This window comes from Phocoena phocoena, chromosome 2 (assembly GCF_963924675.1).
Source record: "Phocoena phocoena chromosome 2, mPhoPho1.1, whole genome shotgun sequence".
Taxonomy (NCBI): Eukaryota; Metazoa; Chordata; class Mammalia; order Artiodactyla; family Phocoenidae; genus Phocoena; species Phocoena phocoena.
The window spans coordinates 104,906,265-104,931,717 of NC_089220.1; the positions used below are offsets into that span (position 1 = coordinate 104,906,265).

At 34.0% G+C, this 25,453-nt stretch overlaps 1 protein-coding gene across 4 annotated transcripts in view; it reads right to left on the bottom strand.

Annotated features, from left to right (window-relative positions):
• The window catches only part of VPS13C (vacuolar protein sorting 13 homolog C), a 173,700-nt gene that overhangs the window by 15,536 nt on the left and 132,711 nt on the right, over nt 1-25,453 (bottom strand). For all 4 annotated transcript variants that reach the window (XM_065872278.1, XM_065872277.1, XM_065872280.1 and 1 more), the window contains 16 exons: nt 24,426-24,815; nt 22,802-22,906; nt 21,909-22,073; nt 20,258-20,386; nt 19,836-19,969; nt 17,999-18,125; nt 14,435-14,670; nt 8,277-8,418; nt 7,098-7,238; nt 6,227-6,308; nt 6,046-6,115; nt 5,318-5,429; nt 5,086-5,199; nt 3,021-3,160; nt 1,330-1,411; nt 256-369 (listed from right to left, as the gene is read on the bottom strand). In XM_065872278.1, the coding sequence (XP_065728350.1) occupies nt 256-369; nt 1,330-1,411; nt 3,021-3,160; nt 5,086-5,199; nt 5,318-5,429; nt 6,046-6,115; nt 6,227-6,308; nt 7,098-7,238; nt 8,277-8,418; nt 14,435-14,670; nt 17,999-18,125; nt 19,836-19,969; nt 20,258-20,386; nt 21,909-22,073; nt 22,802-22,906; nt 24,426-24,815 (2,283 nt within the window). The remainder of the gene's footprint in view (nt 1-255; nt 370-1,329; nt 1,412-3,020; nt 3,161-5,085; nt 5,200-5,317; nt 5,430-6,045; nt 6,116-6,226; nt 6,309-7,097; nt 7,239-8,276; nt 8,419-14,434; nt 14,671-17,998; nt 18,126-19,835; nt 19,970-20,257; nt 20,387-21,908; nt 22,074-22,801; nt 22,907-24,425; nt 24,816-25,453) is intronic.

Sequence of the window (25,453 nt, forward strand, 5' to 3'; positions counted from 1 at the left end):
GCACTCTTCCTTACAACTACATTAAATCCTAGAAAACGTGGGGATGTTTTATTACCCAGACACTAGAAGTGCTCAATTAATTCTAAAACAATCTTTTAATGTCATCTCTAGTAATTTAAAAAAATATATACAATTGATATATGTTATATGAACATTATTCAGTCCCCAGATACAATTAAAATACAAATTACTTGTCATACAAAATAGAACATCCATTTTTCTGTGCTACACTGAAAATAAATGAAGGATCAATACCTGGAAGGGTTCGTAGAATAAAGCTTCAAATCCTTCTGACAGACCTCTAATTAATCCAAATGGGTTTCCAAGCACATCTAAGCCCAATACAAGGACATACATCTGTTTCAAGAACTACAAGGGAAAAAAAATAAATGAAGTCCTTTGCAACTACTGTAGGGAACAACATCATGATGCAGTAAGAAAGTGGGATACTGACTAAATTAGGTTTGTTAAAGGAAAGCGCTGCAGAATAACCACCACTACGACCATTAATTGATCTTTCACTATGTGCCAGGCATTATGTTAGTACTTTTACATGGGTCTTTCAAATTGGACAGAACTAAGGTTTGAGGCAAAGTCTGCCATTTGGCAGTTATGTAACCTTGGACAAGTCACTTAGTCTCTATAGGCCTTCCTCTTTTCATCTATAAAATGGGAGGTCTATGATACTGACCTTGCATGGCTGAGTATGCATATTAAATGAATATATATTTCAATAACTGGTACTTACTTTTGTTATTATCACTATTTCTATGAACTAGATGGGTTAAAAAAAAAAAAGAAAAAATATCCTTATTTGAACATGTAAAAAACATAATGTCTATACACCATAAGAGAAAGGACCTGCCAGCAGAGGAAGGAAAGAGGAATGTCACCCTGGAGTTCCACAGTATAGCAATGGAACCCTAGTGCCCCAAAACAACTACCATGTCTCTGTGCATAGAACTCGAAACATGGAGTAACAGGCAAAGGGAGGAACCTGGCTTCCTCACAATTCTACTAGACTATGCTTAGAAACTATAGTCATTGAAGGAATAAAATGTATTGACTCCTAAGTTACTATTCTTTCCCAAAGTGGTAAATGTACAATTGCAAAGGGAAAAAACACTAAGGAAAACTTTTTTTAAAAGTTTATATGGGGCTGGGGAAAAACTAAAGAAATAGAAATTAATCATTCAAGAAAACTAAGTAATGAGATTGAGAACTGCAGTAAATTAGGTAAACGTCACACACTGTACAATCACATACAAATGTTTTGTTTTGCTATTTTATGAAATATATTCCTTATGAGTTACTATGATAGGAAATTACCTGTTCACTGTAGTGTCTAACAACACTCCACATGAGCTGATCTCTGTTGTAAAACTGATATCGAATCTCATAATAAGCAAGTCTGGGAGGAGAAAGTACCAAAAGTACTAAGATTATTTTTTGAAAAAAAAAAAGAGACTTAAAATTTCAGTGATAATCATTGCTAATTCACAATTAGGTTTGTACACATAATTTGAGATCTTAAATATTAGGATAACAAAACTACTATAAAAATAGTGCATTCTCATGCAAATCTTTCATAAACACATAAAGAGTAAAAAGGTTTTAAAAAGTTGACCATAATCCCACCACACAGTGGATTTTTTAAAAAGTTTTTTCTTCTTCTCATTTTCCACTTTGAATTCTTTCTTTTCTGTGCAATTGCAAAATATTAAAACATTCTGTATGCATTTTTACACTCAGCATTGTGGATAAATATTCTTCTGTGTTTTCAAAATTCTATGTAACCATTTTAAATAATGCATAGCATTCCATCATGTGAACATGTCATAACAAACGATTCTTCCACGGTCAGACATTTTAAAATTTTGACATAATAATGCTGCTATGTGTATCTTGAATATAACTTTGGTTGTGCTTCAAGATTATTTTTTGGACCGAATTCCCACCCAAAATAATGAGTGAAAGACTACAAAAACATTTAAGGCTCTTGAATAGATCCCTTTCCACTGATACAAATAGTAAAAAAAAAAAAGTGCCCATTTCTTAGATCCACCCCTCTCTAGTATTAGGATTTCTCATATTTTGAAAGCTTTGATAACTTGTTTTAATTTGCAAATATTCTTTGATAAATAATAAAGCTAACCATTTCTAATATCTATTAGCCACTGTATCTCCCCTTTTGTGAATTATCTCACATTGTCCTATGGCATTGGAACTTTTAGGTTAAAAATTAAGATTATTATCTTTTGTTATACTTGTCATCATATTTTTCCAGTCCTTTGTTTTTTAAGTGTTTTCATTGATTTTGTTGTAAGAGTTTAATTTTTATGTAGTCAAATCAATTTTGTATTTTTCCTTTGGGATTTTTTCATGGCTTTTAAACAAAGAAAGGTTTCCTTTTATTCAGAGATTTGATAGCGATTAACTTCTATTTTTCCTTCGTCTTTGTTTTTCTATTTGAATTTTATGTTTAAGCCTTCAATTCCTATGAAATTTGATAGTGTGCAAGTGAGGTGAAAATAATATTAATGAATTTTTTTCTCCAGTACCACTGTTGAATATTCAATTCAATAAACATTCATTGAATTTATATGTCTCTGGCACACACAAATATTCTTATTTTAAATGCAGCAAGGAGCTATTATCTATACTTTGCCATATAATTATACTGAAATATAATCCTGTTGCTATATATTTCTAAATATAATTCCTTTTAAAACATGGTCAATTTATAATATACTACTAAACTAATTCAATGTTTATACTATATTCATGTATTATCTAGATACTGATAACTGCAGAAGATATTAGACTCTTTACCTTATCTTTATGAGTAAAATAAGTATACCTAAAGGGCATAATTAGAAAGGGACCAAATTATTCAAGAATAAGTAGTAAGATTTATCATTTTTCGAAGCTAACATTCTAGCACAAATGGAGAGAATTAATATCCAGAAACATCATCCTGATATAAAAACCTCCCCAATACACTTTAACATAACTCTTACTTGAATATAAGGTCATCCACATCAGTCAGAGTAGCACCTATGCTTTTCAATAGCAGATTGACAGAATGAATTGGAATCATTTCCTTGTTTTCTTGGCCTGACTCTTCATCGCCAGAACCCAAAGACAAACTCAAGTGCAACTAAAAGAAAAATAATGTTCAATAAATGAAAACTAAAAACAAAAATATTTACATACATAGAAGCCAGATCGTCCAGATACAAACAAATGGTGTATCTTTCAATTAGAGTCCTAAAGAAAACTACTATTTATTACTCATTAAATTACACTGAACAGCTCTGATTCTCATATTTACCTTTTGATAAAATACAAATCAGTCTGTCCCAAAAATTGAACTACAATTTTATTCAAAGCCTATAAATACCACTGTGTTTATATGGAGGAGACCAAAACGCTTTGCAAAAATAGCATCATCATTTTAAGGAGAAAAATGTGTCAACTGGCCCACAAGTAATCTAACACTTGAAATAATGGACAATCATTTATTTTAATCCAATAAGATAAACAACTTATGGTAACAACTAACAATAACAACTGTGGTATAATCATACCATAATAACAAGTAACAAGAACATGACAATTATGGCAACAATTGGCAAGTTCTAAACAAATTTTTAAAAGAGTAATAAGTTTTTCAGCTTCCACAGACCCTTCAACTCAGTACTTAGCCATGAGATTTTCACATTCCCATTTAGCTTCTTCTACTTTGTGCTGCATCATCATTAGTGCAACAGTGCCAGAAGGCAACAGTACCAGAAGACACAGGCGTAAGGTAATTCAACATGTGTAAGTAAAGCAGATAACTCTCCCTTCTCATTCTGCCAATTCTCTAGGCATTTTCCCTCATTAACAGAGAGCTCAACAGAGGGGACTTGAGGTAAAGCCAAGAAAGCCTGGTTGTTGAGATTTTTTTCTCTGATGTGGACTTTGGCCCATCTTCAGAGTCACAGACTGCTGTGATCCAGGAAAGGTAATCTTAGGTGAAAAGAGATCCAGCTTTTTCCTAGGGCAAAGTCACCATGGAATAAGAAAATGACCATGGTTCATGATCTTAATTACTTAACTTCATGGCACAATTCCCAGTGTGCCTAAAAATACATATAGGTAAATCATCAATCTTTAATACCCCCTAGACTATAGACTCCATAAAGTCATTTTACACCTTCCACAGCAACTCTGATAGCAGGCCTTCAGTAAATAATCTGTTGAAGGTACTGCTCAATCTCATAAAGAACTGATTTTCATTTAATAATGAAAAAGAAGTTGTGCATAATACCACCTAAAACAATATCAATTTTAAACCTAACACTATGGATATGTCTGATAACACCAAACTAATGTATCAATTTAAAATAATAATTGCATTTTATAAATCTATCCATTTAGCTGAATGGATTGGTGAATGCAACTAAAAATAATGTGCTATAAACAGTTTTGGAGACTGTAAAGGATCATCAATATTTTAAAAGAGTTACTTAATTGTAACTCTGGCCCATTACACAAGTTTAGAGCTTCATGGTTGACAGCATTTGTGAATTCTCTAAGCAGTCACCTTCCCCTATAAAAGCTAAAAAGAATAACAAAAGGAGATAAGGAAATGGGTTCATAAAGTACAAAATCAGGCAAGTGAAAGGTATCCAATTTTCCACTCTCTTAGTTACAATCAAATTTTGGAAGGGTGAAAAACACCGCATCAACAGTATAATACCTACTTCAGCATTTTCACATTCTGGTTAGGAAACCCATTATAGCTTTCTATTCAGACAGTGACAGCAGTTATAAAGTGCAACCAAAACATTAAACATTGGTGAGCACTTCTTTGCTTAATTAAGAAATGCTTTTGTCAGCTTTTTCCTTGAAGAAAGGGGTTATTAATTCAAGACTAGAAAGCACGCTCTGGTGGTTTCTCTGTGGGAATTATGGTTGTACATATGTCAGAGAACTGTCTTAATTATTTCAATTAATCAAACAGAATTCCCACCAAATACTTGATGCAACAAATTAAAACCCATATTTGTACAGTACAGTATAGTAATTATAACAAACCTTAATAGGAGAAATATGGAAAAGTTCAAAGAAACTAAGAATGGACGTATCAGTCACTGAGGTCTCCACTAATTCTGTGTTTATAGCATCAGAGTCTTCCTGGATTAACTCTGTCTGAAAAACATTAATCAAGAATTTCTATTTTAATTTTTTTTCCTACTACAATTAGTGCAAAGAATGGTTGATTTAATTTTTTTACTTTATAATTTTCCCAAGAAATAAAAATCATTACCCATTTTCTTTCGGCTTCAGGGTCAGCTATTGGGGTAAACAGTGCAGTAATAGCTCCTAGAAACCCCTGATCAACTTTTAAGGCCATTTCCTGAATGAGAACCATAAAATACCTAAGGAAAAAAAAAATTTTAAGTGGAAAAGGTTTTTTTTAAGATGAAAAAGGCTTTCTATCAAACCTTGTAATTTTCCATGCTAAAACTTTGATTTTGGCCAAAAACCACAGCGAGATCTTGTTCCTTGATCTTTAAAAAAAAGTGTTATGTTAACAAGATCAAAGTCTACTTAGACTGAGATTTTTTTTTTTTCATTATAGTGAAGGTTTCACTAGAGGTAATACTGCTGTATTAACACTTAGCATTTAAAGTCCCGAATTCCATATTTAAGGGACAAAAGCAAAGACGATGTAGCATGTATTACTTAATTTTTAAAGTCCACAGGAATTACTTTAAAGAACACACCTCACAAACACACTTATCATTTGTATTTCACTATTTTATATCCTAATGGAAGTTACAAAGGAGAGAAAGTGGTTGAAGGAATTTTACTTTAAAATATATATTATTAAAATAAGTTTCAATATAGAAAATCACTTGACCAAAAGTAGACTGATATGTTCAGGTGGATAATAATTTTTATACAGAAGTCACTTTCAAAAGAGAAAAATTTATTTTCAAAGTAGATTCTCATTTTAAATTCCTTTAGATAAATAAGGGAATCTTTACTCACTTGAACTGTAAGACTTTACTGTACTCATTAAATCTTGTGATGACACTCACATCAATAAAAGGTTTGGGTTCTAAAAGGAAGAAAGAAAACAGGAAAAAGACAATCAAGCTTTATAATAGGTCAAAATAATGTCTACTCAACTTTTATATACAGGGTATATCTCAATTTAATATCTTTTTACCTGAATCCAAAGCAATAGATTTTGGAGGGGCCACAGGATGAAATACAACAGGGAACACTGTACCTGGTAACTGACTATCAACCTGACAAAAAAAAAAAAAGAAAACTGATTCAGCAGGACTTGAAATAATTTAAATTTAAACTTTTGTTTCAGAGACAATATTATAGATGATGCCACTAATTGCATCATAAATAAGTATCTGTATGTATATGTGCTGCTATTAAAAGTTTCACTTTAAATCTAAAATTCTTATAAATCTCACCAAGGGCAAGCTTTTACATAAAGGAATATATAAACATCCTCATAATTGCATTAAAATTGTGCAGCATGAACACCATTAATGGAAATATTTGTACCTATGGACCATGTGAGATTTCATCTATCTATTATTTAAATAAAAATTTACGTAGAGACCAGATATGAAATTAGAGGTTAGGTATTAAGAAAAAAATTAAAATGTCCGAAATAGCAGTAATCGGTAGTTAAAAGCAAGAGATGGAGAGACAGAGGAAAGGAGCAAGCAAACAAGCAGACAAAAACAGCCTCCAGTAAAGCCCCACTCATTCCCATATAGAAGGACAAAAGAAAATCCTATTTTGGGATCCTATGACAAATACAAAGGAATATTAAAAATAACAATTTCAGTGTAAGAAAACACTCTGGCAGGCGAACTGGTCAAATTAAAGTCTCAACGGTCATTTAGCCTTGGATGGTGAATCTACAGGAATATGTGGAAGAAGGAGAATAAATGTATAAACAAAAAGAAAGATACCAACTATGATGCACGATAGAATCTTGTTAAAAAAAAAAATTCAGACCCAAGATTCCCAAACTGATTAGATATATCTACTGAATAGGATGATAATGTTACCTGAAGCCAATACAATCTGGCCCTTAAACTTCTTTGGTGAGGAGACTGCTTAAATTCAACCTGAATTCCTGATAAAAAATCTCGCTTTATAGGGCACCGAACAGGGAGGCGCATTTCCATTGGGTCTTTGCCAAAATTTACCTGGAAAAAAAGTACACATGTTTGTGATAAACTGGTATGAGCAGTGAAGCCCATTTTATATATCCACTTACAAACTGAAAAGGAAAAGTATCTTAATCTCTTGGTCTCATCAAAAGATCTACCTTAAGATGATCTGCAGTTGAGATACTGGAAGCAGAATCATCACTTTTCTACCAAGGTTATAAGGAAAACAAGAAAACAATTGGAGAACTTTTCAACTATATAAATTATACTTAAAAAAAAAAGCCATGCTTTTTACATTTTAAAAACCTCAATTGTAATGGATAATTCTAGATAACACTTAAACTTTGTTTTAACAAAGTTAAACAAGGAATAGTTAATAGCTTATTTACATCTGACACTAATTGTAGAGTGTTTTTTCATTTGAGCATGACCAACACTTAACAGGGATGGGCGTGGGATTGGGGAGCATATCTGGTGACAATGCAGACTCAACCTTTAAAGACAAAGAGCAACCCAAATTGTATGACTGAACCTGCAGTCAAGCTTCTGGGGTCTTCTCGGAGCAAAAGTGACTTTCAGTTTCAACAGCGTAGGGGCCTATGTAGAGTACACATTTACATGTGTACATCTACTCATGTCCTACAATCATTCACATTTAATGAATTTAATTGAGCAAGTTTTCTATAGAGTTTTCATCACTGATATATACAATTTTGCACAGCCTTTATTTAGCAATATATATTGGTATCATTCAGAATAGGAAAAGTTTCAATAAGCAGTCTTAATTTCTCCATAATCTTCCTAAAAACAAGTTACATGAAACTATCTGCTTTGCAAATAGAAGAAATTATAAAAATGCAGATAAGAAACGTATTTAGATAATGTTTCATACTATATGATTCAACAATGTATTTTAATTTAAAATGTTCTAATAAATTTTACTAGTTATGCCAATCCTACAAATTAATTAGTTTCTGCATACACATTTTTACTTGGATAGTGAAATTTTATTTACCACCACCAGAAGCGACAAAATACATATATAGGAAACAAAACAAAACAATTTTGGTATACCTCAAAATTATCATCTAGTTTAATCCAGCCAAGGTCTCTTGATTCTAGATATTTCTTATAGGACTTTTCCAATAAAATTATCTGCTTTTGACTAAATGGCTTCCATTTCTGTTTTGGTTTCATCTCCCAAACAACACCAGAACTAAAACAATTCACAAAGAAAATTAATTAAATTAAATACATATTTTACGTTGTGGAACTGTCATTCAACTCCAAATTGTTGCAACTGTCAACCACCTATGAAAACCACATTTATACATGAGATTTTTTTAAAATACCAAAATATAACTGTGTTATAAAAGTGCATAAGGAAAAGAGGCAGGGGAAAATCTTTTTGTCACACGTTGACATCAATGAGCTAAGGGACCAGCAAACTTTTTTCATATGGGGATATTTTAGGCTTTGTGAGCTGAGACAAAATCAAAATTATTATGTAGGTACTTAAATAACAAGAGAGATAAAACACTTCCATACATTTTTTAATTGATGAAATTCAAAATGTAAAAACAACAATTGGGTACAATTTTTAAAAACAAGTCTATTAATGAGAAAAACCTTTCTCCCTCCCTCGCTTCCTCCCTTCCTTTTTATTGAGGTATAGTTGACATATAACATTACTTAGTTTCAGATGTACAACATAATGATTTGATATTTGTATATACTGTAAAACTATCACCACAGTAACAGTTAACTTCCATTACCATACATAGTTACAAAAAAATTTTTTTACACTTCTTTTGTGGGGGTGACAACTTTTCACTTAATTAGGGCTCAAAGTGTTCCCTATTTTCAAAATCTATTGCAAATGCTCAGCTGTTAATGCTGATCTGAAATGAGCATCTTTAAAAATGTCCTTTCATGCAGAGATACTGTCAAATACTGATTTCAATCTAAGAGAATATTAGTTTAACTAAGCATATGTATTGCTTGTAATACATGTGTAAAATTCTATTCTATATTAGAAAAATTCTAGATCTAATTTTAAATTCTGTTTCCTACTCTATTAGATTCTTCTCTTGATTGTTGCCTTTTAGCATGTCAATACATTACAAATCAATCACTTAGGATTGAAGTTTAGGTAGAAGCTCTTTCATTAATAGTTAAATGAATTTTGAAATGTGGAAATTTTCTTTGTACTTGCCCTGAGGTTGGAAAACATGTTGTTGGAACTGTAGTTGTAGGTCACAGAATATATCCACCAGCTCCAGACTTGTGTGGGGTTGGAGATAGCACTTCTTGTTTTAACTTTGGACAGCAGAGGAAATATATAAAATAGACTAACATTATTTGCGATTCAAATGTTAGTTGTCATCAAAATGACTTTGCTGTTTTACTCTCTGCTTTTAGGGTGAATTTACTATCAATTCTGCAGCAAAAGCTAACTTCCAAAGCCATTCAGTGTTCAGTAATAGTGGCTGAGGGCTTCCCTGGTGGTGCAGTGGTTTAGAGTCCGCCTGCCAATGCAGGGGACACGGGTTTGTGCCCCAGTCCGGGAAGACCCCACATGCCACAGAGCGGCTGGGCCCATGAGCCATGACCGCTGAGCCTGCGCGTCCGGAGCCTGTGCTCCGCAACGGGAGAGGCCACAACAGTGAGAGGCCCGCGTACCACAAAAAAAAAAAAAAAAAGAAGAAAGCTGGAGTAGCAATACTCATATCAGATAAAACAGACTTTAAAATAAAGAATGTTACAAGAGACAAGGAAGGACACTACATAATGATCAAGGGATCAATCCAAAAAGAAGATATAACAATTATAAATATATATGCACCCAACATAGGAGCACTTCAATACATAAGGCAACTGCTAACAGCTATAAAAAAGGAAATCGACAGTAACACAATAATAGTGGGGGACTTTTAACACCTCACTTACACCAATGGACAGATCACCCAGACAGAAAAGTAATCAGGACACACGAGCCTTAAATGACACAATAGACCAGACAGACTTAACTGATATTTATAGGACATTCCATCCAAAAACAGCAGACTACACTTACTTCTCAAGTGCACATGGAACATTCTCCCAGATAGATCACATCTTGGGTCACAAATCAAGCCTTGGTAAATTTAAGAAAACTGAAACCATAACAAGCATCTTTTCTGACCACAACGCTATGAGATTAGAAATCAATTAGAGGGAAAAAAACATAAAAAACACAAACACATGGAGGCTAAACAATACTTTACTAAATAACCAAGAGATCACTGAAGAAATCAAAAAATACCTAGAGACAAATGACAATGAAAACACGACAACCCAAAACCGACGGGATGCAGCAAAAGAAGTTCTAAGAGGGAAGTTTATAGCAATACAAGCCTACCTCAAGAAACAAGAAAAATCTCAAATAAACAATCTAATGTTACACCTAAAGGAACTAGAGAAAGAAGAACAAACAAAACCCAAAGTTAGTAGAAGGAAAGAAATCATAAAGATCAGAGCAGAAATAAATGAAATAGAAACAAAGAAAACAGCAAAGATCAATAAAACTAAAAGCTGGTTCTGTGAGAAGATAAACAAAATTGATAAACCATTAGCCAGACTCATCAAAAAAAGAGGAAGAGGACTCAAATCAATAAAACTAGAAATGAAAAAGGAGAAGTTACAACAGATACCACAGAAATACAGAAGCATCCTAAGAGACTACTACAAGCAAATCTATGCCAATAAAATGGACAACCTGGAAGAAATGGACAAAGTTTTAGAAAGGTATAACCTTCCAAGACTGAACCAAAAAATTGCAGAGGAAGGAACTCTTCCAAAAAATTGCAGAGGAAGGAACACTCCCAAATTCATTCTATGAGGCCACCATCATCCTGATACCAAAACCGGACAAAGATACTACAAAAAAAGAAAATTACAGACCAATATCACTGACGAATATAGATGCAAAAATTCTCAACAAAATACTGGCAAACAGAATCCAACAACACATTTAAAGGATCATACACCATGATCAAGTTGGATTTGTCCCAGGGACGCAAGGATTCTTCAATACACGCAAATCAATCAATGTGATACACCATATTAACAAATTGAGGAATAAAAACCATATGATCATCTCAATAGATGCAGAAAAAGCTTTTGACAATATTCAACACCCATTTATGATAAAAACTCTCCAGAAAGTGGGCATAGAGGGAACCTACGTCAACATAACAAAGGCCATATATGACAAGCCCACAGCAAACATCATTCTCAATGGTGAAAAACTGAAAGCACTTCCTCTAAGACCAGGAACAAGAAAAGGATGTCCACTCTCGCCACTATTATTCAACATAGTTTTGGAAGTCCTAGCCATGGCAATCAGAGAAGAAAAAGAAATAAAAGGAATACAAATGGAAAAGAAGAAGTAAGGCTGTCACTGTTTGCAGATGACGTGATACTATATAGAGAATCCTAAAGATGCCACCAGAAAACTACTAGAACTAATCAATGAATTTGGTAAAGTTGCAGGATACAAAATTAATGCACAGAAATCTCTTGCATTCCTATACACTAACAATGACAAATCTGAAAGAGAAATTAAGGAAACACTCCCATTTACTACTGCAACAAAAAGAATAAAATACCTAGGAATAAACCTACCTAGGGAGACAAAAGATCTGATCTGTATTCAGAATCTATAAGACACTGATGAAAGAAATTAAAGATGATACAAACAGATGGAGAGATACACTGTGTTCTTGGATTGGAAGAATCAATATTGTGAAAATGACTATATTACCCAAAGCAATCTACAGATTCAATGTAGTCCCTATCAAATTACCAATGGCATTTTTTACAGAACTAGAACAAAAAAAATCTTAAAATCTGTATGGAGACACAAAAGACCCCAAATAGCCAAAGAAGTCTTGAGGGAAAAAAACAGAGCTGGAGTCAGTCAAAACCTGACTTCAGACTATACTACAAAGCTACAGTACAAAGCTACAGTAATCAAGACAATATGGTACTGGCACAAAAACAGAAACACAGACCTATGGAACAGGAAAGCCCAGAGATAAACCCATGCACCTATGGTCAACTGACCTACAACAAAGGAGGCAAGAATATACAATGGAGAAAAGTGGTGCTGGGGAAACTGGACAGCTACATGTAAAAGAATGAAATTAGAACACTCCCTAACACCATACACAAAAATAAACTCAAAATGGATTACAGACCTAAATGTAAGACCGGACACTATAAAACTCTTAGAGGAAAACAGAGGAAGAACACTCTTTGACATAAATCACAGCAAGATCTTTTTTGATCCACCTCCTAGAGTAATGGAAATAAAAACAAAAATAAACAAATGGGACCAAGTGAAACTAAAAGCTTTTGCAAAGCAAAGGAAACTACAAACAAGACAAAAAGACAACCCTCAGAATGGGAGAAACTATTTGCAAACGAATTGACAAAGGATTAATCTCCAAAATGTATAAACAGCTCATGCAGCTCAATATTAAAAAAACAACCCAATCAAAAAATGGGCAGAAGACCTAAACAGACATTTTTCCAAATAAGACAAACAGATGGCCAAGAGGCACATGAAAAGCTGCTCAACATCACTAATTATTACAGAAATGCAAACCAAAACTACAATGAGGTATCACCTCACACCAGTTAGAATGGGCAACATCAGAAAATCTACAAACAACAAATGCTAGAGAGGGTGTGGAGAAAAGGGAACCCTCTTGCACTGTTGGTGGGAATGTAGATTGATACAGCCACTATGGAGAACAGTATGGAGGTTCCATAAAAAAACAAAAATAGAATTACCATATGACCCAGCAATCCCACTACTGGGCATATACCCAGAGAAAACCGTAATTCAAAAAGACACACGTACCCCAACGTTCACTGTAGCACTATTTACAATAACCAGGTCATGGAAGCAACCTAAATTCCCATCAACAGACAAATGGATAAAGAAGATGTGGTACATATACACAATGGAATATTACTCATCATAAAAAGGAACGAAATTGGGTCATTTGTTGAAATGTGGATGGATCTAGAGAGTGTCATAAAGAGTGAAGTAAGTCAGAAAGAGAAAAACAAATATCGTATATTAACACATATATGTGGAACCTAGAAAAATGGTACAGATGAACCGGTCTGCAGGGCAGAAATAGAGACACAGATGTAGAGAACAAACATATGGACACCAAGGGGGGAAAGCGGCGGGGGGCTGCAGTAGTGGTGTGATGAACTGGGAGATTGGGATTGACATGTATACACTAATATGTATAAAATGCATAACTAATAAGAACCTGCTGTATAAAAAAATAAAATTCTAAAAATAAAAAAGATTTTCATATTTAGTTAAAAATACTATACAATAATGAAACGTACAGCCAAGAGAATATATCAGTCATACATACATAAATGTACTAATATTACATTAATGGTATGTATAATACCATTTATTGAACCCTTCATCTGTCAGGTGTTGCACAAAGAGCATTACATACATGATCTCTTTATTTCCTTAATTTTATACTTCACTGAACAAACACATGATTATCGATAGACTCTATGCTTGTTATACTTGGTAACCATTCCCCCCAATAGTCTCCAAAGAAGAATGAGTCTTTTACTAAAGTTAGTGTGATTGAAACACCAAAACAGTTAAATTCAAATATTTTTCTTAGATAGGTATAAGCACAATCAGAGGAAATACCTGGCTCCATCATTATTAAAAAGTTCTAAATGAGTAGCCAATAAAGATTACGTACCCACGTCCACTACTGCCTGCCTGCTCTATAAATAACCCTTTCTACCGGTGTACACAACTTGCTGTTGGCATCCCCCACCCACACCAGTTTCTCCAGCCTCTACAGCACCACTGCACGTGCACATACTTCTTTGTAGCTTTTCCTGGTGTTTTTATAATTCGTTCCAAAAATGTACAAACAAACAACAAAGAAAGAAGCAAACCTCTTTCTTGCCCCACCAACTGATGAGTATTATAAGGGCAAAGACATGATCTTAGTCATCTTTCTAACCTAGGGGCTTTTCAACTAGCAGTGAAAACAGTTGTTCAGTAAGTTTTGCTGAAAGAATTGCATAGTAAGCAAATTCAGAACAGGTATCTGTCTATACTCATCAAACCTGATATTACGAACTCAATGCCTTTTCAAGATTTCTGATACCTTATCTTTCTTTCATACCTGGTTATCCCAATATACGAAACTTCCTGCTTGTTTTCATTGTTAACCAGTGAAAGCCCAAGACTATGGAGAGAAAAAGTTATTTCATGATTGGCCTGCTCCATTTCTTCTGCCTGCAGTGCTTTGGAAACCAAGGCAACATCATCAGTGAAAAGCAAAACTCTCTGGCGCCCATCTAGAAATGATACCCAGTGTATCTGGATGTTTGCATCATATGGAAACTGTCCACATTCATCCTGTGGGAAAGAGAGACTTCATATTAAAACCACAAACAGTAAGCTTTTATTACATAAAGTTGAACTGTAGTAGCTGAGAAAGCATGACTATAAATCAGAAAATTATCAAAAAAACAAATTAAAGTGATAATCTGTTTTAAAACATACTCACCAATTTTTTCAAACAGTAACAAAGATTAATAGTGCTTAATTCTTTTAAACCTTAGTTTGAGTTACCTCGTTAGTGCTCAAAGGTCACTTAGCAGGGACAAGAGTATCCCTCAATGGCACCAATACCATAAGATGCTTACTTGTCTCCCAGATGGAGAACAGAATGGTTTAGAAATGTATTGGAAAAGTAACCTCAGGTAAAACTAACCTGGTTTATTTTTAGGTTTTAATAACGTATAACACTGCAAATACGTATATAAATCACATTGTTAAATAGTCAAACTACGGTGATCAGTACTAAGTTTCAATAATAAGAAGTTTCAATAAGAAGAGCCTTCTTGGCTGACAGTCTCACATAGCATTTAAAAATATGAGGCTTGATTTGGTGAGTGTCTTCAGAGATTTATATAATGATTTTTCTCTCATTCTGGACTTAACATAAATATAACAACAGTTCGTTTCAGCAGGCAGTATAAGTTCCTAATATGTGCTTTTCATTTCATACTTCCTTGGAAAACAAAAACCAAAACCAAATAAATAAAGGATGTTACCAAAAGCATAGGAACGGTTGGTATTTGTTGTCTACAATTTACCTATTGCTTTTAACATATGTCAAAGTAGGCTGTGTAATTTTTTTACTCTAACATGATCAAATTTTGTAAATGTTCCAGAGATACCTACTAAGAAGGTGAATTCTCTCCTTGTAAACTACAAAATTTGATACATAGCTTGGTTCAGTCTTAGTTATCATTCAAATACTCTCTAATCCCATTTGTTTTTCATCTATTTGATCTGTTAAAAATTAAATGAGGTGTGTTAAAATATCCTCAGGCAACTGTGTTTCAGTTCACTTCCAACACTTTAAGTTTCACATTTTGATTCAATATTCACTGCATGAAGGTTTATGGCTATCATGCCTTCCTTGTCACATTATCATATTCTATTTAATGACTTTGAATGCTTTGAACTATAGTTGCTCAGAAATTAAAATCAACAATTTTTATTTTTGTTTGTTAAATCTTTACCATGTCTTCTGCTTTCAACTTTTTGTATTAGTTCAGTTAAAACAGATCTCATGTAAGTAGCATTTGGTTAGAAACTAATTTTTAACTTAATCTGAATGTGGTCTTTTAATAGGAGAATTTAAACCATTTTCATTTACTGGCACAACTGATGGAAAGCATGGTTTGGTGGGGAAAGTCCGTGAACTGTGAAGTCAGACAGACCTGGTTTTGAATTCTAACCAGCAGTTCTAAGTTCCAATCATAAGAATTAATGATACTATATGACAAGCATTAACACACGATATACACTCAATAAAAGGTATTTGCCACTTTCTATATACTTCCTTAGGTTTCCTTCTTTTACTATAAGGGCAAATTTTTCTTTATTTTCATTTTCTTAATTAATTGTTTTAGAATTCTTTTATCACTGATTTTGGTTCTACTAATTGGTATCTTTAAAAAAAAACCCATCATCTTTGATCTATATCTGCTAAAATTTAGGATTAAAATGGTGTTAATACAGTATGTTCAGAATATACTGTTTCCCTGCTCCCCTTTCACTTTATTTTGTTGTCTTTGTCTTTTATTTCACCATCTTTCTCCTTTTTCATAGTTGTCATATCTTTATAACTTTGGGGAACTCAGGCATACATTCTGAAATTTTTCTCTGGTTCTCCTGTAGTAAAAAAATTTTCAGAAGTATAATCAGCCTCTGACTCTTTAGGATAATGTTACGTTTTTCTCCTGAACTATTTTTTTCACAAACTCCATGTTTTTTTTAACTGTTTATTCACACTTAATGAGGAAAGTGCTTTCCAATACTATAAGGATTTTCTCTGAATTCCCACCTGGGCCTGAGCAGAATTCCCCTCTCAGATCAACCCAAGGCACAAGGAAATGGGTAACTGCCTTGCTTCTAGCTCAAGTTTCATAATCTGGCAGATTACCTGCTGACTGAGGCACACTTATCTACTTTTCTTACTGCCTGGTTCTCTAACACCAAACAGAATAGAGACATTTAAAACCACAATCCCGTGAATACACTATTACCAGGATTCTTCATGATTTTGCCTTAATTTACAGACCTGGATATCCTCCTTCAGGATGGCATTACCACTTTCTCTCCAGGGCCTGTATACCACTTTCTGGGAGTTGTGGTTGCTGAGGAGCACGAAATGTGAGGAGAAGGAAAATAACACCAGCATAGTACAGGGACCCCTGGTTGAGCTACCATGTCTCTGAGCCAGAGACCTAAGAGTAACAGGGAATTTAAGCTCCTCTCTACCACTTACAAACCTTGAAGGTTTTTCTGTTGTAAAAAGTAAAGCATAATAAGCAGGCAATAGAGCTCCATCGAATTGTCATGGCAAAAATCACTCCAAGAATCTCATAACTATCAGTCTGATTTTTCAAAGGTGGGTAAGTCTATCTCTTTTATGGGTATTTCAGAGGGAATATAGGAGAGGATAATTCAGTCACTGTTGGCCAATTACTATTTTAAATAACCAAGAAAGCTTTTCTAACAACTGGCATTATCAGACAATGGAATATGATGACACTGTATGAACTTTTCAGGATAGAACACATTCCTACAGAAACTAGGTGCTCATGGAAGAGCAATGGCTATATTAGAGGGAGGCTGGCAGATGAATTCTTAAACCCTTCCCAAAGTCTAAGAGTCTAGGAAATAACATATTTAATTAATTTAGCTACCTAAATATTGTTTCAATAAATATTTTATTAAATTTCTTATAGGGGATGATTTGCATACTGTCAGACTCCTTTAATTAACAAAACATATGGCTTTGATAGGGAAAACATGCCTAAAAATTCTCACAGCTAACAGTGGAACGCACATGTTCAAGATAAAGTTGTTTTTCACTTAGGCTCAAAATTCCTTTCTTTAAAAAAAAGTAAATAAAAAAGTACTTCCCTGGTCTTAGGCAAGCTGAAACAGGCCTATTTTTAAAAACTGTAAATAAAGTATTGGACTGATCTAGGACAAAATATTGGTATGAACTCTTTGCAATCTAAAGCCAAAAAGTAACTTATTTTGAAAATACTTTCAATTCATTTTTAGTTCAGTAAAGACAAAGATGACTGCGTGAAGCTAACTTGTCTAATTCCTTTGTTATCAGGTACTTCATACAGCACTCATTCACATCAAATGGTACCTTTAACAGATCATGTTCCCCAGCATTTGCTGCATAACTCCATATAAGTTTTCTGGTACCAGTGGGATCTGCCCAGGCAAAGAGTCGAACTTGTCTTGGCAGCAATACCATTTCTTCCTGTGACCCACTGAAATGCAAGCAACAGAGGGAAGATTAAAACATCCTGGCCTTGAGAAACCTAGACCCATGGTTTATTGAGGAAAGGACTGGCGCAAACATCTTATAAAATTGCCTTTGTTAATAAAACACAACTCTGCCTAAAAATAAGTACCCTAAAATGTCCAATTAACTAACGACTTTGAAGCTTGAGGGAACAGAATACTGCCCTTTCTGAAGTTGCAGTATACTCTGAACTGATCTAGGCAAGATCACACTAATGAAATTCATCAGAGTTCATCTACAGAAAAGGCTGTAAATAGTAAAAATTTTTTTTAATTAAAAAAAAAATTTATTTGGCTGTGCTGGTCTTAGTTGTAGCATGCAGGATCTTCATTGCCGTGTGCAGGATCTTCATTAGGGCATGTGGAATCTTTAGTTGCGGCATCTGGAATCTTTAGTTGCGGCATGTGGGATCTAGTTCCCTGACCAGGGATCAAACCCGGGACCCCTGCATTGGGAGCACAGAGTCTTAACCACTGGACCACAAGCGAAGTCCCAATAGTAAATTTTTTAGTAGCAGAAGAACTTTACTTGGTGCTCAAATTTAAGATTTTAATCAAATGCAACGCATAAGAAATAAGCTCAGAGGAAAAAAAAAATTTGGTCCATGTACCACTGCTACTCAAAGCGTGGTCTGTGGACCAGCAGCATTAGTATTACCTGGAGGCTTGCTGGAAAGTGCAAAATTCTGGGCCCCACTTAAAACCTACTAAATCAGAACCTACATTTTAACAAGATTTCTAAGGGATCTTAATATTGATACTTAAGTTTAGAAGTATTGGTCTGGATAATACAAAAGACTTTCCAGAGAACTAAAATAAAAAGTAACCCAATTAGGGTTTAATCCCAATGTATGCTTTTAAATCTCTCAGCAGATTCAAGCCATGAGAGTTATGAATACGTTAAATCTGCAAGGCATTATTTTATATATATACATATATAATGTATATTACTATTTTATATTTTATATATACATATAAAATAATGCCTTGAAGATTTATAATAATAATTCTTTGCAAATATATATTACATATTTTAAGGATTTAAAGCTATCTGTTATATCATTATTTAATGGCATTACCCAAGCCAAATGATAGCACAGACAAGAACAACAAAATTCCTATCAGCCTGTACTATAATACATTCAACACCACTACTTAATCTTCTACTTTAATCTTTCTTTAATCTTCTGCCCTCTTATTTAATCTTCTACTATTCCTACCAAAAAACTAGATACAGATTTACAGGGAGCGGTTCACTGAGCACCACCAGACTACAAAAGAATGATAATACTTAAACAGGTTCACAGTTCCTTACGTGCAATTCTGAAGTTTAAAAAGCTCCGAAACTCCAAATATTTTTCTCTAAGTTTGGTGTCAAACATAATGTGGCAGCAAAACTTGATCTGAACTGATGTGAAACTGTTAACGGTTTCATTTATCCCACTTACTGTGAAGGTTCACAACTTTTGCTACAGGAATACTCATGTGTTTGGTTATAGAGTACTGTCTCAAAACCTGCTACGGGTATTATCAATAAACATCATGTATCCCTATTGCCTTTCTAAAATCTGAAAACATGTAGAATGTGAAACATACCTAGCTCCAAGTATTTCCTAGAAGGGACTATGGACCAGTAAAAGCAAATCAGATTTTCCAAGAACCCTTTTTTTTCATACCTCTGTTTATATGTGAGGATGTTCCATGGTGTGTGGTTTACTATTAGGGCAGGTGCGGATCCCTCATGGTAATCAGAAAAGCTTATGACAGTTGAATGTGGAGCGGTATCTACATCCACCAAGATACCCCCATTCTATTGTAGAAAAAAAAAAAGAGTATGTTTGAGGTATTGGTTTAAACTGCACATGGTACATTTACAATTTCAATCACTTATATAGATATTACAAAGTTCGTTTTCCTAAGTTCTTACTGAAAAGCACACTGGCTCTGATCTCTTACAAATATATGTACAGCATTATATATTGATATTTTAGTATACCTTCAATTAATTATCAGTATATTTTATAGCATGTCTTAATAAAATGTTTTAAAGCAAACTTTAAAAATCAAAGACATTTTATTTTAAAACAGGAAAACTTACCAGATCTTCTAAGCTCAATAAAGTACCATTATCCTGTTGGTTATAAAAGAATGGCTTGGAGGATCCTTCATAGCCCACCACTCTCACACAAAGTTTGCCTGAAAATTTTTCAGGCCAAAATGGAAGGTACTGAAAATATAAAAGTTAATATCAGTCTTAAAACAATACTACAGTATAAATAAAACAGTGGCTAATAAAGTTTCCAATTCTAATTCAGATCATGATTCAATTATTACTAAGTTTCTTAAAATAGCCCCTCTCCATCTAATATTAAGATTACTGACAATATAATGATTATTTATGAAGCCAAAGAAACTCCATCAGAAGAATAGTTATATTAGTCTTTTCATACTTACAGAATAATTACAATGTGAGAAACTGAAGTGCTATTAAGAACATCTCAAGTATCTTGAATATTTAAAAATTATAATCTTAATAACATTTGCTTTTATGTATAACCCATTTTAATTCCTAATCACCATGAATTCTTTCACAGAGTATCTTATCCTAGATAAACCAGAAGACAACTGAAGGCAGAGGACCTTGCTGGAAGTCCTGACACTATCCTCCAGGCTGTCTGATCTTAATCAAATCATGCACCTTTTTGAGCCTGTTTCCTTATCTGTAAAACTGAGATCTTAGTTCCTAAAAAGAAAGTTCCCTCTGTTATAGAATACTGGGTAAATTCTATTTCTAAAAAAAAATACTACTGCTATCAAACTCACATCAAAGATAAAAAGATAAGGAGCATTTATTTGCTACCAAGTCTATGGAGATCATTCCATGTGCCTTGGAAAGGCCATGCCTCTTAGAGGTCTGTGTTTGTAGTGTAATTGGAATCCTTCTCTTAACCCTTTGCTAAATATTTTTTTTAATAATTTTAGAATTCTTTTGAGATATACAGAAGAACAGTCCTATCCTTAAGTCAGGTGGCTTGGTTGAAAAGTCGGGCAAATTCAAGCAACTAACACTTGTCTTTGCATCTGTCCTCTCCCCACTCTTTCCTTTTTCTCTTCACGTTTCATCTTGTTGAGTCTGCAAAAGTTTAGTTCAAATGCCAGATCTTCTATGTAACTTTTCCTTTTGATCTAGACCACAATGATCTCAACCTCCAATAACTTTACTGACCTAAAAAAGTAAGATTCGATTTCCTTCTCTGTAAAGCAAGGTGGTTGAATTTTTGGAATTTTTCAAGGAAACTTCCAGCTCATCTATTCAGAGATCCTATAACCACCTATAACTTACCATACACTGTCTTTTTCTCCATGTATTAATTTATATGAGTCTTAAGCCCTCCAACAAGATTAGATGCTTCTTGAATACAAAGACGTTACCTTGCTATTGACACAATACATAGTATTTTATGTACATTTTACAGTACATACCCATGTTTATACATATAGGAAGAACTAGAGAATGAGTGTTAACAGTCTAGACTGAGCTAGTGGTAAATATTATCCACAATTTTTTTCTTCTTTTTTAACATATGCTTATAGTATGAAATAAAAGTCTTTCAAAGCTGGCTGTCATATTTTAACCCACAAATATGGTAGCAAAGTGAGTATGACAAAGAGATATACATAATTCTTATTTATATGTCTATATTTATTTGTACATTTTAGGAGCCAGTTGTATTAAAGGAAAATATTACCTCTGAAGAAGCAATATAGTTCCATTTATTAGTTGGCATTGAGCCATCAGGTGCAATTTCACCAACTTCTAGTTCTAGTGATGACTTGTTCACAATAGTATAAAAGGGAGTCAAAGTAACTATTCGTGTAAGATTAAAACTGCTCATTTTGATGCTAACACCAACCTGTAAAAAGTAAACAAGCTTATCATTTCCCAGTACTTTACATAGCTTGAAACACACACACACACACACACACCCTATTCACATACAGCCTTCTTAAAATATTTTAAAATTAAGATTTCTTAAATAAAGTAACTGCTAAGAGCCATATTCCATGACTGATTATCTTCTCACTAAGAAGAAAAATTTTGGTTCCTTAGTTTGGCTCCATCAGAAACAAATTCAAGAAGTATCATTCAGTAATTTAACTAACGATGACTTTTAATAACAAACTTAATTTTAAAAAATCCTTTACTTTTTAACATTCCAAAATAAATTGTTTTAAAATTAGTGTACAGGCTCAATTTTTGCTGCTTTATTAACTCTGCTATCAATAAAATAAAATAAACATTTCAAAGTGGTAATAAAACAAGTCAACTTGTATCAGATTATTCAAATTTTCGCAAACTTAAGATTTAAGAAACATTTGGCAGGGAGTGGTATGGAATGCAGATTCTAGTATATTCTGAATATTTACCAAGTTGCTTACTTGTATGGATTCAACTCACTGCCTTAAACTTTGACAAATTTAGGTTTTGCTTTGATACTAGTGGCCCTAGAAATTAGCAGAGAGATATAACAGTCCTCCACGTAATACTATGAATTCACATTTCTGTACCCCTTAGGATCCAGCTCATTTACTGATGAAAATGTGAATGAAATCAAAAGTACATAAGCAAGCAAAATCTTACCAGGTATTCCATATTGTTGGCAGGACACTTCACACATCCATAATTTCCCACTGTATCCAATGAAAAACCACTGGACCATGAACTAGTTGAAATTTTTAACTGTACCTACACCAGAGAACACAAACAATCATAGAAGAAATCTAAAACACTATATTAATTTTACTTGATGGAATGCTGCTAGACCACTAGAAATTTATTTAGTAACATGAGACAGAAAAATATAACCAAAGGCATGCTGCAAATGGGTAACAGAACCACAGAAACTCTAGGGGACAATGTAATATTTAAAAGCAGAGCTCTGACCTTCCCATTCACCTATGCAATGAGTACAGGGAATTTAAAGATGTATACCAATGCGACCTTCTATTATTTGAAAAGGAATTATAATGTAAAATGATATTTTCCAGTGTTAGACTTGATACAGAGCTAACGAATTCTTAAAGTTTTAGCACACAGAGAATTTATGCTTTTAACATTATTCAGCAAACAATAAAGGAAAAGTGTTGTGATTAGCAGAATGGAAGACACAATTCCTGTCTTCAGTGAGCTTCCAACTAAACAAAGAGATAGGAAATACATACTAATAATTATGATGCAAGACTCAATGTGATAACAACTATATAAAAGGGATAATATGCGATCAAGGTGAGTGGGTAAAAAGTTTACTCCTGGCTATGGGATTCAGATAAAGTTGTACAGAAGAGATCTAATTCTGCTCCTGTATTAACCTCCACCTACCCAATAGATTATAAAATACCTGAGTACAACCAGAGGTCAGACACATAAACAGGTACAATATCAAGTATTAATCAAAACTCTAAGACAGGGGTTCTCAAAGTGTGGCCCCTGGACCAGCACCATCAGCAGCACCTGGCAATCTGTGGAAAGTGCAAATTCTCAGATCAGACCCTACTCAGACCTACTGAATCAAACTATGGGGGTCTGACCCTGCAAATTGTTTTCAAAGCCCTCTAGGTGATTCTAACGCACACTGAGATTTGAGAAGCACTTCTCTAAGAGAACATGGATGGAATATCTAGCCCCACTTTAGATGGTCAGAAAATCCTTCACACATGTCAGGCTGGAGCAGACTGCCAAAGGATGAACAGCGGATAGCCAGAAAACATGAGGCAGACAGGCAAAGCACAGGGCAAGAGGCATTCTAGGCAGAGACTGCAGCCATACAAAGGCATAGAGGTAAACTATACCAAGATGCGACTCTGAAAAGGAAAGAAGGGAGCAGAGCGTAAAGGATCAGGCCTTACGCATTAGGTTTCTCTCACGAAGGCCTGCTTTAGTGCTTCACACATAGGAGGGTTCAGTTAAAATAAACCAAATTCAACTGTTCTATCTTTTGAAATGCCATTGCATCACTGGTAACCTACATAAAATCAAGGTTTCTACTTGACACTATGTCAAGAACAGAAGTAATTCTAGGGGCACCAGAGAAAAAGGTAACTCAGCCTTGGGACACTATTGTCGTTAGTCCCTAATATCCCACTTAACCGTGTATTCCTTAAAAGTCCTCTTGGACCTAATTCATACCTGTGACACTGAGCAAAGAGGTAATCATGGCATTAGATAAACAATAAACAGGTAATTTGTTTTATCAATAAAAACACACCTTATTTTTACTAAAAATGTTCTTCTTCTTGAAAGAGAATAAAATAACATCCCTAAAATCAGCTGGATGTTTCACATGAATTTCTTCTGAACGATACTGGAGAACCCGAGAAGTCTTGTTGATTAGCCAATAGGGACTAAAGATGGATAGCTCCATCTGGCTGCCAATTCGCTTGACATGTATTGACAGGTCAACTGTCATCGCTTCTGTGGAGTCAGAAGAAAAATACACAAGAAAGAATTCGGGAAGTGTATCACATATACGGAAATGTCCGTTCCAGTTTTTGCCCTGATATTTCACCAGAACTAATTCCATTATTTCTCCACTGATTCTCGAATGTAGAACATTGGCAGCACTGCCTTCTGCTAGCTCGTGAGTTTCTGCTGTTCCCTAAAAACAAACAAACAAAAACTAAATTTGCTTATCAATTTTTTAAAAACCTCTGCAATAACATCCATATTTTATACAAATACTAAGTAACCTACCAGATTCACATTAACTGATAAGTCTTCAAGGTACCATCTTTACATATTATGAATATCCAACAATTACTAATGATTAAAAATAAAACACTATATCATAGCCAAAGTCAGAAACTGTCTTTTGGTCATTAGCAGGCCAATGGTTATAAATTTTGAGAAAAAGACCTGTGCCAAGAATCAAAGGCTGGATTCCAGAACACTGGCTGTTTTCCATTAACAGCTATGTCATTAAATGAGCCACTTAATTGCCTGGACTTCAGCTTCATCCTTTATTCACATACTACACCTAATAGTTCTCATACAAATAGAATAAGAAAAGTGATATCAAGCTATGCTGACAAGCTATCTAAGGTGGAACTACTTTAAAAATGAGTAATAGCAACATAATTAATTTGGCTTCCTTACTGAAAACATCTCTTGTCTAAATACTACTTAGTTCATCTAATTAATTTTATTCTCTGCAACTCAGGGATGGCTCATTGTCAGACAAAGAAAATAAATTTAGGTTCCAAAGACTTTCCAGATTTTTGTATTTTGATATGTTGT